This window comes from Triticum urartu, chromosome 4, assembly GCF_003073215.2.
Source record: "Triticum urartu cultivar G1812 chromosome 4, Tu2.1, whole genome shotgun sequence".
In the NCBI taxonomy this organism is placed as follows: domain Eukaryota; kingdom Viridiplantae; phylum Streptophyta; class Magnoliopsida; order Poales; family Poaceae; genus Triticum; species Triticum urartu.
This window is the reverse complement of record NC_053025.1, coordinates 53,387,577-53,404,701: the sequence shown is the minus strand read 5'-3', so window position 1 is coordinate 53,404,701 and position 17,125 is coordinate 53,387,577. Positions and strand designations below refer to the sequence as shown.

The 17,125-nt window shown below is 42.5% G+C and overlaps 1 protein-coding gene across 1 annotated transcript; it reads left to right on the top strand.

Moving 5' to 3' along the window:
• Positions 1-200: 200 nt before the first annotated feature.
• Positions 201-13,139, top strand: LOC125550606 (exocyst complex component SEC3A-like). Its single transcript, XM_048713629.1, has 25 exons — positions 201-515; positions 3,350-3,426; positions 3,798-3,878; positions 3,970-4,037; positions 4,853-4,955; positions 5,148-5,314; positions 5,615-5,732; positions 5,897-6,001; positions 7,491-7,592; positions 7,679-7,816; positions 8,162-8,290; positions 8,384-8,464; positions 8,560-8,634; positions 8,932-9,105; positions 9,187-9,337; positions 9,425-9,489; positions 9,671-9,841; positions 9,947-10,026; positions 10,668-10,749; positions 11,004-11,101; positions 11,237-11,345; positions 11,434-11,502; positions 11,882-11,947; positions 12,529-12,618; positions 12,742-13,139. Exons 1-25 carry the CDS (start codon positions 344-346, stop codon positions 12,850-12,852), a joined length of 2,682 nt encoding a protein of 893 aa, XP_048569586.1. The 5' UTR covers positions 201-343; the 3' UTR covers positions 12,853-13,139.
• Positions 13,140-17,125: the final 3,986 nt, after the last annotated feature.

Here is a 17,125-nt window from a genome sequence, read left to right as displayed (position 1 = left end):
CGGTGTCCCTGACGATGTATTGGTGTACCTGGCCAGCTATCCTGCTGTGCCTGTGTGATTTATGGAATCGCAGTGTTCCATCTCAAAAAAAGAAGTGAACCAACAACCAGACCCAATTCCGACCCGCCTCGCCCGCTCCTCTCCTGCCCAGAGCGAAATGTAATAAACCGTAAAATGATTGTTGACTACTCGTAGTAATAATCCGAGGCGACACCAGCGCAGCAGCACGGTGCCCGCCACCAACCTCTCCCCTCCCCTCCCCTCCCCTTCCCCACCACCGCGTCAAGCCTCCCCCCTCCATCCTCAGATCGCCGGGAGCCAGGCGCCGGCGAGGGGCGCGCGAATGGCCAAGTCCAGCGCGGACGACGCGGAGCTGCGCCGGGCATGCGCGGCCGCCGTGGCGGCCTCCGGCGCGCGCGGCGAGGAGGTGTCCTTCTCCATCCGCGTCGCCAAGGGCCGCGGCATCTTCGAGAAGCTCGGCCGCCTCGCCAAGCCCCGCGTCCTCGCGCTCACCAGTCAGTGCTTCCTCCTCCCCCCTCTCCTCCCGCGTAGTGGCTGCCGTGCAGCTTACTACATATCGCTGCTTCGATTTTGCTTGTTCTGTGCTGCTGCGGCGAGGGTTTGACTTGGTCGGGGCAGCCTCCGGGCGGTTAGTTCGGTGCTGGTTTCGTTGACCGGAGAGCCCTGCTGCTTCAGCGAGGAATTTGTTTGCAGCCGAATCTTGTTCTTCCCCACTTATGACCCATGAGACCGTTGTTATGGTTCGGCATGCGAGAGTTGGGATCTCGGTAGCTTGGATCCAACTAATGATCGTAGCTGGTTTGGTTGGTTGACTAGGTCACTACACGTTCGCTGGTTTTTAGCTGAATCGGCAGATCCATTTTTTTTGCTTATTTCACGCGGTTAGCTCTGAATGTCCAAAATTAGTGATCTTTCTTGCACGTGGCACTGTAAGCCTAAACAAAATATCACTACATGCTGCAAGGGTGCACAATTTGAAAATAATAATCGGAAGCTGGAGCTGCAGCCGATGCTGAAAGTAGCTTAAATTCACTAGTCGGATCCTTTTCAGGGTGCATAAATACGGATAACTTGTCAGCTAGAGCTCCCACCATGCAGAGCTGAGATCAATGAAGTGCAAACACTGGCACCTGGAGACCTAGTACATGGATCGTTTGCAGAACTTAGCAATGGAGCAGGTGACCTATGGCTAGACTTGACCAAGCGGTGCTAGAGCTAATTGGGTATCTCCTTGTGATGCGGTTGATCAGAGATGACAATGAGCATTCACATCTCATGAGGGCCATCATTGTAGGGCGCAGCCTATCAGGTGTACAAGCCTCAAGAGCGAATCAGTACACAAATTCATCCAAGGCCATCTGATCCCATCCCACCGTACCCCCGCATGGACAATGGCTGCTGCCTGCTCTGCAACAGAAATAAGCAAGTTTTTGCACTCAACTTGCAAAAATCTCGATCATTTGGAATGTGCAGTAAGAAGGAGCAGAATGGCCATGAGCAGAAAACTAAGTGAACGGGAGATGTCAAACTGACCTAGCAGAAAGGAAAATTTAGAAGAGAACTTCTAAGTCAATCCATGGAAGCAATCCAATAGAAAAGTTCTATATTGTGATCAAACTCGCAACGCGTGGATGAAGTGTATCAGTCCATAACGCCACGAAACAAAAAGCAAAGCATGAAATTTGTGTGAGACCCTGGCATTGGAGTAGTACATGCCATCGTTGGTCTTAGGATGCATGGGATTGGATGGCATCAGTAAATTTGTTGATTTGTCATCAACTAGGCCTTGTGCACCTCATGTGTCGCGCTGTTGGAGAGAGACCTCCATAACTTGTCAAAGGACAAATGGCTTAGGACTTAGGAGGTACTTATTTTCTCCCTGTGGATTTAGTGATTTACTTAATTGACCCAGGAGTTCTCCAGTTCTGGTTAACCAGGCAGTCTCTTTCAGCAATCTGTAGTTTTCCCATGCATGAACGCTAGCATATGACGTCCCCAAACAGGCCTTGAAAATCTGTGCATGTAACTCAAGGAGCTGAGATATGTTTTCTCACATAATTTATGTGTTGATCTTTTAGCAGAGATTGCTGGGCTGCTTGTAGGATTGTCAGTAGAGTTTACATTTATGCTTGCTGGGTTGACAATTTTATTTTGGGATGTAACTGTTTGAATGGAGAACATTATCTAGATGGCTCTGATCCCAGTGGTAATGTCTTCTTTTTTGTCCGAAGCACACTATGAGTGCTCAAATTTTCTTTGGATTGGTCCAGTTTCTATTTGGTGCACTACGCCCTTTGTTGCTACTCAATTGTTGGTGCAAGGAGAGGTTCGCTGCAACACTGATTAATTGGATCGATTGAGGAACATAATCTAACTGGAAGTAATTTTCTTTTGAGAGTTAATCCTTTCCTCCCTGGTTAACTAGAGTCAATTATAGTTACATATGTTCGTCTTCAAGACGCCATAAAGAAAGCAATAACAAACTCGAGAGTCACAAAACAGCCTAAGGTTCCTCTGACTCCTGCCGGCACTGACATCGGTCCTCCTCGTCCCTGGTGGCCTTAGGGCCATGGCGGCGCGGTGGACCCCGGCCCTTGCCGGCAGGAGGGCTTCATTTTTAGACGTTCCTTCGAGTTTTGTTAGGGTTTGTGTCCTGCTCAGGAATACGAGATGGCAACGGCTCCTTGAAGATGGAACAAGGTTCTCCCAGCCTAGGCCCCGTCCTGGTGGGGTGAGTCTAGCATTGTCGGTGGGTGTGTGGAGGTGTGTCTCCGGCGGATCTGTCTTTGGTGGATTTGCTCGATCTGGTTGTCGTTCGTCTACGTGTGTGTCTTCGGGTTGGATCCTTCCGATCTATTCTGGTGCGCTGGTCCTATGGGGCCCTAGCACGACGACTTCCCGACTGTCTACTACAACAAATTTTGCCCGGCTCCGGCGAGGGAGGGGCGATGACGGCGGCGTGCCTTCGGCTCGCTTCAGTGCCTATAGTTGTTGCTAGGTGGTCTACAGATCTGGATATAATTTTTATTATTTCTGGTGTTCGTTGTACTATCATGGTTGAAGATGAATTGATCGAAAGTTTTCCCGCAAAAAAACCCTAGTAAATTATAGTTGTATTTTGGTCACCATTGTCCACCCAAACGATATGTACACAAAGATACATGTTAGCTTCTTCAATGGTGAAGATTTACTATTTTTATTTACCTGCTGTAGCTCGGATGACAATCTATTATGGCTCAATTGTTCTGTGCTCGGAAACTATTAGACAATAACTGTTCTATTATACAAGATGTTACAGCATGTGCTAAACAGTACTAACTTCATGCAGCTAAACATTCGTCAAAAGGCGAGGCAGATAAAGCTTTTCTCCGAGTATTGAAATATTCATCAGGGGCAGTACTCGAGGTTTGTTTCCTATATACTGTAAAATCTTCCCTGTTAATACTTCTCCAGTTTGTAACAGGAGTTACAACATTGGCTTGTCTAGTGGCATTAATTATGTTAAAGCTTTCACCTATGTAGATATGCGGTTGTCAACCAGATGAAAAAACTGTTTGGATTTGTGTAGTTTTATTGGCTAATGCTGCATATGCACTTCTATATTTCGATCATTGTCTACCTCATGAATCATCATCATGTCTGCATAACATCCCCAGTATCTGAATTTTACATGCATCGTCAACCGTTCAGATAAAGGATTTTCACTACGTTCTGTGGTACTTTTCCTCTGCTTTTCAGTCTCCTGTTAGAAACTTAACCTGATCCTTTTGTTTCAGCCAGCTAAACTTTACAAGTTGAAACATCTTACAAAGGTTGAGGTTATTTCAAGTGACCCTAGTGGTTGCACATTTGTTCTGGTATAGTTCCCCTTGCATTCTTCTTCTGTGCAGTAGTTAAAGAAGCTATTTGTTATATCCACTTCTAACCATTTAATAAACTGCACTGCAGGGGTTTGATAACCTTAGGAGTCAGACTGTTGCTCCTCCACAATGGACCATGCGAAACATTGATGACAGGTTGTTCCCTAGAAAGTCTGCTTTGTGGTGTTAGATCAGCTACTTTTGGTTAGCCTGTTTTCCTTCCTTTTTTTACACGTTTTTTGAAGTCTATACATTTAGCAAAATGATACTCCCTCCATCCATATATATATATAGGGCCTAATACATTTTTCGAGGTAGCCTTTGACCAATGATAAAATTATTAGTATATAAGATATATGATACAAAATTATATCATTAGAAACTCCTTTCACATATGAATTCGATGGTATGCTTTGTATAACATGCATGCCATATATTATTGTGCTAACCCATGGTCAAAGGTGACCTTAAAAAACGTATTAGGCCCTATATATGTGGATGGAGGGAGTAATAATGTTATCTTACATGCTGTCTACTCTCCTTTGATTTTTTTTTTGCAAAAACTTTTTGTATCTTTTCTGCGCTGTATTTGCCCAACATATGTACAAGAAAAGTTAACTGTACACATGTAGTGCCTGCTTTGCTTTCTATTGTCATGTTGAGTTCTTCAAAAGATTTTTTGCATGCTGTTCTCGCTGTGTTGTATTGCTTTGGCTTGGGCCCATGTTTTAAGAAAATGCCTGGAGCACTGCCTTTTAACTAAAAACGAGAGATTAACCAGAAACAATATTTTGAAGCTACCCAGTCCTTTAGCAGATCTGGAGTAGCAAACTAGTTCTATGTATATGTATTGCAAAAAACTAAATGTAACAGACTAACACTAATCTGTTTGGATGGTAAAGTTAAGGCAGATCACATTGATGTGGTGACCTAGGAGACTTTTAACAATTGTTTGTTTATTTATTTTGCAGGAATCGTCTACTTTTTTGTATCTTGAACATCTGCAAGGAGATACTTAGTTATCTTCCAAAAGTTGTTGGAATTGATATTGTGGAGTTAGCTCTCTGGGCAAAGGTGCATATGGAAACTGTCTCCCATTACCAAGACCTGCTTTTACCTTCCCCATACCCACACCCCCTCTATGTCCCTCAAAAAAAAATACTACAAGTGGACTAATTTTTTCTACAAGCGTCCGATAGATTTATATACAGATTAAGTGACTCCAATTGCCCGTTGGCTTGATATTTTGTAATTATCTCTTTTTAGGAAAATACATTGACACTGGATAACCAAGAGAATAACAACCAAGAAGGGCGAGAAACATCTGTTGCTACTCAGACCGAGAGGAAAGTAACGGCAAAAGTTACTGTTGAAAATGATCTTGTATCTCAAGCAAAGGACGAGGAGGAGGACATGGAGGCACTTCTTGACACGTAAGAAACGGCCATATTACTAGCTATTTCTTGCTGTATTACTTCTTTTAGCAATATTTTCTCGTCAGCTTAATTTATGCTCTTTAAAGCTGCATATTTACTACTCCCTCCGTCCCATAATATAAGCTGCATATTTACACTAGTGTAGTGTAAAAAATGCCCTTATATTATGAGACGGAGTGAGTAATTAATTTTTGTTCTGTTAGTGGTATTTTTTGTTCTGTTCTGTTGCTTGTTTTCAACCTAGCATTCCTGGCATGCTTGTTGGTAGCAGATATTTGACAAATGTAGATAATGCAGGTATGTTATGGGCATTGGTGAAGCCGATGCTTTCTCCGAGAGATTGAAGCAGGAGCTTGTTGCTTTGGAAGCAGCTAATGTCTATCAGTTGCTGGAAAGTGAGCCTTTAATAGAGGAGGTATAACTTTCATTTTGCCGTATCAAATTTCTATGCAATGCTAATGGATTTTCTATGATATCAAACCGCGTTGCTGCCTGCGTGCCACTTTTTGTTAAAATCATGAGTTGATTCTTTTGTCACACTATTTTATTCCATTGACTGGCAACTGCTTGGATTTGTAGGTTTTGCAGGGTATTGATGCTGCTAGTGCAACCATAGATGATATGGATGAGTGGTTACGAATTTTCAATCTGAAGCTGAGGCATATGAGAGAAGATATTTCGTCGGTATGCTTCATAAAAATCTACTCCATCCGATTCATATTACTTGTCGCTCAAACAGATGTATCTAGCACTGAAATACGTCTAGATACATCCGTTTGGTTGACAAGTAATATGAATCGGAGAAGCTGTAGATGTCTTTTCGAAGTAGAAAAATATTCCAATCCATTAAATCGACATGTTTCACAACCGCTATATTAGTTTTCTGAGTTCAAAATTGTAGCCCTTGTAGTGTGACTCTATGAAATAGTGGGGTATGTTTTTTAGTGGCTACTAGCACTAGCTGGAGTATGTTTTTTAGTTACCTGTTGGAACTAGTACAAGACCAACATTGTTTGGGCATTAAATCATCTCAAAGCACACTTAGCGCTCTATCAGAATATAATATGCCCTGAAATTGCCTAATTTTAATCAGTAGCTGGCATGTTCTGCTGATTCCCCCCCTTTAATTTAGGTGTTATGGTTTGGCTTGGTAAGAGTTCGAAGACCGGGATAGGGCAGTCGTCCTCATCTAGTTTCCGCATAGCCTAATCCCTGTGACAGTAACAAGACTCGAAGGTCTAGTTGAACTATTGATTCTTCATTCCTTGATTGAAAGGCTATGGCTTACATGGTAGCCCTTCATTTATATGATTGACTCGATCCACGATCACAACTTGACTCCTAATGAAACCAGAAACCCGAGCTTCCTAACTTTTTTTTTCTATAAAGGAAGCTTTTATTGAACTCAGATCATTACATCAAGATGATACAATCATGCTGAGATCACTCCCGGCCTCTGCATAACTAGGATGCACACAGCCCCCCCACACACACTAGAGTTTTATAACAAGTGGAATAACAGGAAAATACTATGGACCGTCAATCCTTAGACTAGACCAGCTTCCTAACTGAATAGTACTCTTTATAATTTGAATCATGTTCATACAGATGCAAAGACCAACCAACAAGGCATTTGTACACTTAATTTAATCCCTTTCCTATGATACTTTTCGAAGACACGTATAAGGCAGAAATACACGAGCCCACTATGAGGCAGCGGCCTCACATGTGTGCCTTTCTTAATGCACACAAATGGGGTTGCTACATAAACCCATGCTGAGCTCGTGCTATTTATTGTCGCTGCGGGCTTGCCACATGCCCATAGCACTAGATTGTTTCTAGGTCATGGTACTTATGACACTGAAAATGTGATTCTACCCGAAATATTTAGTATCAACGTTTTTTTTAAGGATAGCATCAACCTTATTATACTCACAAATCACAACTGGCAGTAATCTGTTGAAATATATGAGCTGCTTTAACTGCTTTGATTGTACCAATTGGTATATCCTGTTACTGGCCGTAACTGGCCACTTGTAATCAGTTTCAGTCTGGGTAGGATTCTTTCTTGGGTATGACACCGCGATACTTGAAATCAGTTTCATCTTATGCTCCCTCAAAATGTGGAGAGCATAACTTTCTTTGACGAAGTCATTATGCTCATATTTTGCAGATTGAATCACGTAACAATGGCTTGGAGATGCAGTCTGTAAATAATAAAGGACTTGTTGAGGAGCTGGAGAAATTGCTTGAACGGTTGCGAATTCCGCAGGAGGTATGGTTCAGACAGAGAGGATATTCATCTCCCATAGTCAATTAGTAATCCCTAATACTGTGTTACTTTATTGAAATGCAATGCAGTTTGCAGCATCACTAACTGGAGGATCATTTGAGGAGTCACGTATGCTGAAAAATGTTGAGGCTTGTGAATGGTTGACTGGGGCCATTCGCTGCCTCGAAGTGCCAAATTTGGACCCATCCTATGTTAACATGCGGGCTGTAAGCTATCTTATGAACTCTTGTTTCGGTTATTACAACATTAATTCATAGTTTTATACCAAATCCACACATGTATTTTTTTTGTCATGTTAATAATGTAGTATGGGCAACCTGAACGTTGAATAAACCGTGGCTACAACTTGAATTGGTTATATGGGTAAATGAACAAACTGGTAGAAGGTTCTGCTACTAAATGTTTTGTTTCAGAGTATGGTTAATAGATTGAGTCACTGGGACATAATAATTCAGAAACAGATTCAATTTAAGTTCTGCTTGTGATTGCTTTAAATTCAGTCATTATTCTGCAACTCCGAGCCAGAAAAGAAGTAAACTTCATTCTATCAGGTTAGGGAAAAAAGAGCAGAACTGGAGAAGCTGAAAATAACTTTTGTTAAACGAGCATCAGAGTTCTTGAGGAACTACTTCTCTAGCTTGGTGGACTTTATGATAAGTGACAAAAGCTACTTTTCTCAGGTTTAGTGATAGTCCCATTGTTTGCAGTAATTTATCATATTTTTCACTTTTTGGGTGAAATGACTTAGATAATTCACTTTGAACTGAAAGTAGCGAGGGCAATTGAAGCGGCCTGATCATGCAGACCTAAGGTATAAATGCAGGACCTATGCTCGACTTCTTCAGCATTTAAAGGTCATATACCCTTAATTTGTATTCCTAATATGTCATATTATTACATATTGGCATCATTCCCATTTTTACATTTGTGGTTGCTCATTTGTGCGCAGAGTCTGGACAAGAGCTGTTTAGGCCCCTTAAGGAAGGCGTATTGCCAATCTCTTAACTTGCTACTTCGTCGAGAGGTCAGGACAAAGATAATTAAATTCTATTGTTTGATATGCTGCCTATGCGCTTTTACATCCTTCCTATTTGTCCAGTTAACGGCATTTTTTCTGTTCGTTTTGTTCTCTAACTTACATTCGGTGTTCAAAATGACAATAAGTTAACGGCAAACTTGGGAATGATATTATATAATGACACTGGTGTACTTAAGCTTTATTTATTCGCTTTCAGTTATACCTGACTTTTTAATATGCGTTAGCTCTTGTATTTCATGAGTTGTATAATTTAGAATGGTTTTTTCATGTAATTTGATTCAGGCACGTGAATTTGCAAATGAACTTCGTGCAAGTACGAAAGCACCAAAAAATCCCGCTGTTTGGCTTGAAGGTTCTAATAATGCTGGCCAGAATGGCAGTAGTGCTGATACTTCAACAGTATCTGATGCATACTCAAGGATGCTTACGATATTTATCCCGCTGCTTGTGGATGAGGTTATACTTATTTTCCTTGAATGCAGCTCTTATTGTACTTGTTTGGCTCTACAGACAAACTAATGAATATTACATTTGCAGAGTTCCTTCTTTGCACATTTTATGTGCTTCGAAGTACCTGCACTTGTTCCAGCTGGTGCTCCTAACGTTAACAAGCGTAGATCTGGAGCAAATGACCCTGATGATGACGACCTGAGTCTTATGGATCCGGATGGCAATGATATCAAACCAGGTACTGTTCTTATCTTGTGTAGATGAATGTATGCTCATTTTCTCTCAAATAGACCTAGTGTGCAATCTATAATGATTCTGTTTCCAGATAATACATCTGTGGAGTTGGGTACATTGAATGATGCTCTTCAAGAACTGCTCGATGGAATCCAGGTATATTTTAGTACATGTTGACACAGAACCAACACAAGAAGAATCAGTTTTATAATACCAAAAGGGAGGAGTTCTATTATGCAAGTCAAATGTACAATCCTTTTGACATAACCAACTGGTTATGAAGTATTACACTCCTTTTATTGATCAAGGAATGCACTTTTATTTCCATCACTTTCAGGAAGACTTCTATGCAGTTGTAGATTGGGCGTACAAGATTGATCCCCTGCGTTGCATTTCGATGCATGGTATTACAGAACGTTACCTTTCTGGTCAGAAAGATGATGCTGCAGGCTTTGTTCGAAAACTACTTGATGACCTGGAGTCAAGAATATCAGTACAGTTTAGCAGGGTTAGTGTTCCTATTGAGGCTGAAAAGCTTCATTATAGCTATTTAGAAGAGATTCACTTGCTTCCTCCCTCTCACTTGTACCTTTTGATTCTAATCTGATTCCAGTTCATTGACGAAGCGTGCCATCAAATTGAGCGTAATGAAAGAAATGTGCGTCAAACGGGAATTCTAGCCTACATCCCGAGGTACTTGATGAATTGGCATTTAAAAAATGCATAATACATTCGTCATCCCTTGCAGCATGGTGCTATTATTTTATGCTACTTCGGAGGTGGCTCTGGAGATGTGTAGAATTTTAGAGTTTTTCTTTGGAAAAGCTTTAGGGAATGATTGAAGGTTTGGCGATGTGGTCATCCCTAGATTAAGTAGTGCCCTTCTTGACAGTACTGTTGTCCTTGAGACTCAATGTGGAAAGTTGATCCACCATAAGCCTATAAAAAATTACAACCAAAACTCTTCTTCTCATTTTTAGGGGTCACCATTTCCAACTAGAATAGGGACTTGTCTTTTCTTTTCTCATTTTTAGGGGTCACCATTTCCAACTAGAATAGGGACTAAACCCCGAAATACTTGATTAGAACATTAGTCCCTTAATGGTGTTATTAATGAACTGAAACCCATTAGGGGGCCTAAATGCACTTACACAGCCTTGACAGTGTTGACTATGTTTCTATATTAGAGCTGTTGAGAAATAGAAACACTCAATGTGCACTTGTGCAGATGTTCTGTCATATGATGATTGTAGTGTTTGTTTTGTATCAACCATGGTGTTTGCAAATATAAATATATTACGGTCTGATCATTTTATGCTCATCACTTTATTTAGATTTGCTGTCCTTGCATCACGGATGGAGCAGTATATTCAAGGGCAATCTAGAGACTTGATTGATAAAGCATACACAAAGCTAGTGAGTATAACTGCCCTTCCAATCTTGCACCTGTTTGCCTTTTTGGTATTCCATATGTACTAGTACTAAATTTGTGACTTATTGATTGAACTAATATGTTAGTCCTATTTTGCTTTTATGGACATCACCAATTTGTACTAGCATCTTTTGTAGCTGCTAAGTTTTACTTCCTTGATAAATATACATTTTAACTAGGCCATTGATCTTTCTTTAACCTTCTCTCTGAACGAACTGCTCCTTGTACTCTGGAATAGGTTAGCACAATGTTCACAACTTTGGAGAAAATTGCACAAAGTGATCCTAAAACTGCGGATATTGTACTGATCGAGAATTATGCTGCTTTCCAGAACAGGTTATTTTTCCTTGTCTCGTAAATCATAGTAAATTCTTCTTAGCATCATATATTTGACTTGTCCCATTGTTACTTTGTCATTTTTTAATGCATAGATTGGTCTAGGAGACTAACAATATGCATTGTTTTATGCAGTCTTTATGACTTGGCTAATGTTGTGCCAACTCTTGCAAAGTTCTACCACCAGGCTAGCGAATCCTATGAACAAGCTTGCACTCGCCATATCAGCTCACTCATTTATCTTGTATGTAAATATAGTTAGATTCTACTTGCTGTGGATATGTTTCTTCCTTTCAAAAATCTGAGATCTTTCTTGCTTTGGCCTATGGCAGCAATTCGAGAGGCTGTTTCAGTTTTCTCGAAAAGTCGATGAATTGACATACACAATAGCTGCTGAGGAGGTGAGCTAACTTTACACATAGTATCTGTGTTAGACTTTGAGGTGTTGTACTAACCTCTATGGTTTGGTTTCTAGTCCTTGCTAGCAATACTGAATTGAACTTTTTTTGTAAAAACTGGCAAAATGTGCCTTTTTCGTACGCTCTACAAAAATTAGTTACAAATTTGAAACATTATTTTTTGCATTTATAGATTTATTTTAAAAAAAATCTTGCACCATTTTGTTGTTATGGGTTCAGTAGAAGAAAACAAAGGCAGCGGGTATCATTACATGTTCTAGCTATTCACATGCGTGTACTACATTCTGTCAAGTGGCGATTATTTGATATCCAATATCCCTGTCATTTTCAGCAACGACTAATTTTTATGATTTCTCCTCAGATACCTTTTCAGCTTGGGTTGTCAAAAACTGATCTAAGGAGGGTGCTGAAATCAAGTTTATCTGGGGTAAGTAGACACAAATTGTTTCATGACTCCAGTGTATTTCTGTGCTTTCTAGCAAAAACATTCCATATGCAGCAGAAGTGATCTTGTCATGTTCGTTCAAAAAACGACCGAACTTATGGCTCAGTGGTAGATAGGGTTGCCCTTCTTGTGTGCAGTCATACAATATAAGATTTTTAGTTTCCTCAAATAAAAATAGCTCAAACTCTGAGCATCTTTTCATTGTGATTGGGGTCAAATCTTTTTTAGACAAATGAAACTGGGTCTGTTGTTTTCGCATTTGAGATGGTCGATGAGATACCTTTTTTGACGCCTTGCCAGTTCAATATCTTCACAGGAGCGTGCAGTGTAATTCCATTGATTTGGGGATTTTGGTTGTATTGTGTCAGGGTCCAACTCATTTTGTATGCACTTAGTGCATGCCACTTTTGAATGTTGTCTCAACATAGCTTCATATGGATCACAGTGCACATTCGCCATGCCATCTTTAGTTTTGAGATAATGATCAGAGGGTCACCCATAGCATTTTGTTCTGTTCAAGATGCTGGTGTAAAGTGAACTCATGAAATTTTGAAACTGTGCAGATTGACAAGTCAATTGGTGCCATGTACAGAAGATTGCAGAAGACATTGACTTCGGATGAATTGTTTCCCTCGCTATGGGATAAATGCAAGGTATGCGGCCTAATCACTCTTTATCAATTTGCATTTGCTTGTTTGAAGTCGTGGTTGGTTTATAATTTTCTAGAGCAGCAAGTTCACACGTTAATTTAACGATTCCTGCTTGGTCGTTTGCAGAAAGAGTTTTTGGACAAGTACGAGAGCTTTGTCCAGATGGTGACACGGATCTACGGAAACGAGCCTATAATGCCGGTTGCCGAGATGAGGGACACCCTTGCTAGCTTCTAGATACAATGAGTGCAGCGCCATGTATCATTTCATAGTGCTGTAGCTTATATCTATATTCAATTCATTCTATTGGATTTTGCAGGTTCTCCTTTCTCTAGGCCTCTTTAGGGTGGGTTCTACATGTATGTTGTTTACTTGCCAAATTGTATGTGTATAGAAATGGATGTGAGCTGTTGTCTGGTCGCAAACCAGCTCCTGTTGGCGCAAAGGAATGTGAATGTAACAAGTCTGAGAATTGTGTGCATGTGATCATCTAAACGCTGAAAGGTTTCTTGTTCATGTCTCAATCTTATTGCTGTGAATTTAAAATGTGTGCGCATTCCGCATTCGGCTTTGTTCATCTGGGTCACGCTGATATATTTGAAGACTGCCTGTTTGCGGCAAAAAAAGAAAAGATTGGCCCGATGACAGCGAGATACCAATCACTGAAACAGATCGGTCACATATTGATAGGGGTGCAAGCGGCGTCCCGCAAACTACTCCCTCCGTCCTGTAATATAGGATGTTTTTAACTACTCTCTCTGTCCCGTAACATAAGATGTTTTTGTAGTGATGTGGTGCTTTCATTCAACGAATTATAAAGACAACACAAATTGGGACAATAAAAATGAGAATGTGACGTCAAAACTCAAAATGTGAAGCGATGGAGATGCAGCTCAACAGTGCTTGAAAGTAATCATGGTTTGTTATTACAGAACAAACCTCATGATATTACGAGTCATTTTTGTCTATCACTGCTGCATGGCTCCCTCGGTCATGTACTCATCTTAAGCAAAAACATGGAGTAATTCCGTTTGAAAACTGGAAGAAAAACGATTGCCCTTTCACAACACAAAGCACGATACAGAAAATCTCTAGTACACTTGAAAGCACTTGGCGAAGAAATCAAAGACGGGAAGCAAAGCGGAAGCGGAAATTCGGCGAGAAACAAGATTGAGACGGCAACAGGAGGAAGAAGCAAAGAAGGATAACTAGAAGAGAAGGGAAGAAAGAGGGAGAAGCTGACTGGCAGATGCAGATCTGGAGCCTTTTATGTAGAAGAAGAAAAAAACTGGTGGAATCTAGGGCTAGTGGCAGTTTTCCTCTCTGAATTTACGTTTCTGTCCCTAACTGCATGATTGCTAGTTTAGCCACTTAGTTTTTCTTTCGATAAATAAGAAGGTAGTAAGCCGCAGTCTACCTTATACGTGATATGTTCCAAAACCAGCCCGAAGTCTGAGGATTGTTCGATTACAATTTACAAAGGATGTTGGCAAAGGAAGTCCATCAAAATGGGAAAAAAAAAAGAAGCAGATGAAAAGCAAGATCAAAACAGAAGAACAACAAGACTGAAAACTGAATACCAAGTTGCAGACCCCATTCAGCCTCTTGACCATGTGTACCCTCACATGCAGCCAACCTCGGCACGCAGGCCAAAATACACTCTACATTTTTTGGGGATTTTCTTTTTTTTAAAGGAGGAAGACCTCCGGCCTCTGCATCTAGGCGATGCATGCAGGCACTTTATTAATTATTCACAGAAGACCTTACAAAGAAATACAACAGAAGCCATCGTCTAGACAACATCTGTCGCTACTCCTATCCAGTTGATGGAGGGAAGCTGATAGTCTGGGTCTAATACCAAACAGACCTCGCAGCCAAACCTAACATCTAAGACCTGAGACCCCAGCCAAGCCCCTTGCCGGGTATGGGGCACACACCGGTCCGACGCACACACAGAGGCCATCGCCACCAACTGCCACCAATCCATCTTCAGAGCTGTATTGACGCATCAACCTTGCCCGGTCTAGCTGGCATCGACGCCACCACGACGCCAGACAACGCCACCATCTCGCGCTCGTGCATCAACACACGCCCATCAGCGATACCCCGTTGTTCCATGCCGCCGAGACCCGCCGTTGTCGACGTGTCAGATGCAATACCGCTCCTCCTTCGTAAACACCACATGCAGCCACCGGTCCCATCCCCTCCACCTGCAGATCCTCTGCACTCCCAACCGAGCCCCAAGGTCGCTGATGACACCTCAAGGAAGGTCACGACGCGAACAGCGCTGCTGCCGCCAAATCCAAAGAGGATTGAAGGTTTTCACCTGGCAGGAGATCGGGGTGGCTAGATTGGGCCCTCAGCTGCGCCTTCATGAAGGAAAGCAGCACCCATGGGCGCCGCCGCCGCCGGGCCGGCCAGACTAGCCAAGGTTCCCCCGGACCCAAGGTACACCACCAGGGCTCACAATCACCGGAGCCTGCAGCCGCAAACCACCGGGACGACGAGAGAGGCAGCAGGAGAAAGGGGAACCTCCAGATCTGACGCCACGACACCAACCCGCCGGAGGATCACCGGCCACCCGATCCAATCCCCAGCAGCTCACCTGCCCCGCCGTGCCCGAACGAGGAGGCCAACCCAGGGGCCGCCGCCTCGGATCCAAGACCCTCTACCCCAAATCGGGCAGAGCAGAGCCAGCTTGCCGCCACGGCCGCCACTGAGTCACCGGCCGACCGCCACGCTCCAGATGGAGGCCGCCTTCTGCCAGATCGGCGCCGCCGCCATGGATCGGGGCCTCATCCTCGAGATCGGGGATCCCACGCATCCCGAGCCCGAAGTGAGAGGGCGATGCCTCCGCCGCCGCCGTCGCACGCGCGGGCTAGCCCGATGCTGACCACCGGCGGCGGCGGAGGGAAGAGCGAGAGGGAGGAGGGGGACCGGTAGCGGAGGGTTGGGTCCTTGGTCGCCCGCGCGGTGGGCGACAGAGGGGGAGGGGGTCGCCCCTCATGCATTTAAGGGGATGATTGTAGCGCAAATAAGTTCAGCTGGTTCCAAACAATTCCTAAAGTAAGGAGGCAGTAGTAACTGCTGGTACTAGCTAGCTAGCTTGCCTGAAAAAACATCCATCCTGCCATCCATGCCAGGGGGCTTGAACATTCTCAAGTAGCTCTCTCACGTTCTCCAATTCAGTGGTAGCTGTTGGTGAAAGATTGGGATGCAGTTTTATTTCCCACGACCCCTCAAACTGAGAGGAGACTGAGCACAACTTGCCAAGGACAAATGTCACAAGATTTGGTTCCCTGTCTGATCAATATGATCCTACCTTTAGCGAGCTGAGCCACAACCAAATTGAGGCATATAACCTTAGTCTCCAGACCATAAATAAAGTGCACTTCCTTATGCTAGCTAGGTGAGTACAGGTGCAGTGCGTGTATAACCTTAATTAGTTGGCGACAAGAGAAGAGAGTGCACATAATAAACCAGTGTCAAGTACTCCCAGTGATCTAAACGCTCTTATATTTCTTTATGAAGGAAGTACCGTACTAGTTAAACATGATGACATCACGTACGGTCTCTTATCACCAAATCGTTTTTGAATTTGCCGCTTTACTACCTAGCTAGAGGGTGACAAGAGAACTCGGCCCTGTCAGGCCTCCTTTGGTTCGCATTTTTTTTAGGAATTTCATAGGATAAGATTTTTGTAGGAAATTTTTTTTAGAGCCTTTTGGTTTGTAGATGAAATCATATTCCTATGAAGTAATTCTTCTTGTCCTCCATGTTTCATAGGAAAATAAACATTAACCTGAACTCAATAGAAAAAATCCTATGAAGTGAATTAAAGGACATCTCCTTTTCTATTTCTATTCATAGGATTTGAGATGCATGTCATCTCCTTTCCTATGACTTATCTATTCATAAAAAATTTCTACCCTATGAACCAAAGAAGGCCTGAATTTTATCTAGTAACATCATTCTGCAGTTTTGCGGTGGCTCGGTGTCAGGCCCGTCGAGAGGCATGTGCGAGCTGTGCATGCGCACAGGGCCCCAAAAAACTGAGGGCCCCAAATCGTTGTGCCATTACTCATTACTAGTCGAATGCCCGTGCGTTGCCACGGGATAAAAAAATGTTTGTAGAAAAAATGCTTTAACAAGAAAAAAATAATGTTAACCCATCCCTATTTACAAGAAGATACTTATTCTCCTATATCTTTACAAGAAGACATAGTTTCACACATGCCATTGTAGATGGCATGATTCTTGTAAGTTAAAAACTCCCAGAAAAAATCCCGCGAGAAAAGAAACAAGTTAAAATGTCCTTTTACAGTTCAATTCCCTTCATAATCTCACAATCAATGCGAGAACATATGTGCAAGTCCTTAATGTTCTTTTACCGGTTAGAGATCCATAATTTTGATCGGAGCCCTTGCTCTTTTCTTTTTGAGTTGGGGCCCTTGCTTTTAGTAGCCAAGCCTCATGGCTGAGATTGCTTGGGGTAAAGACATATAGCTTA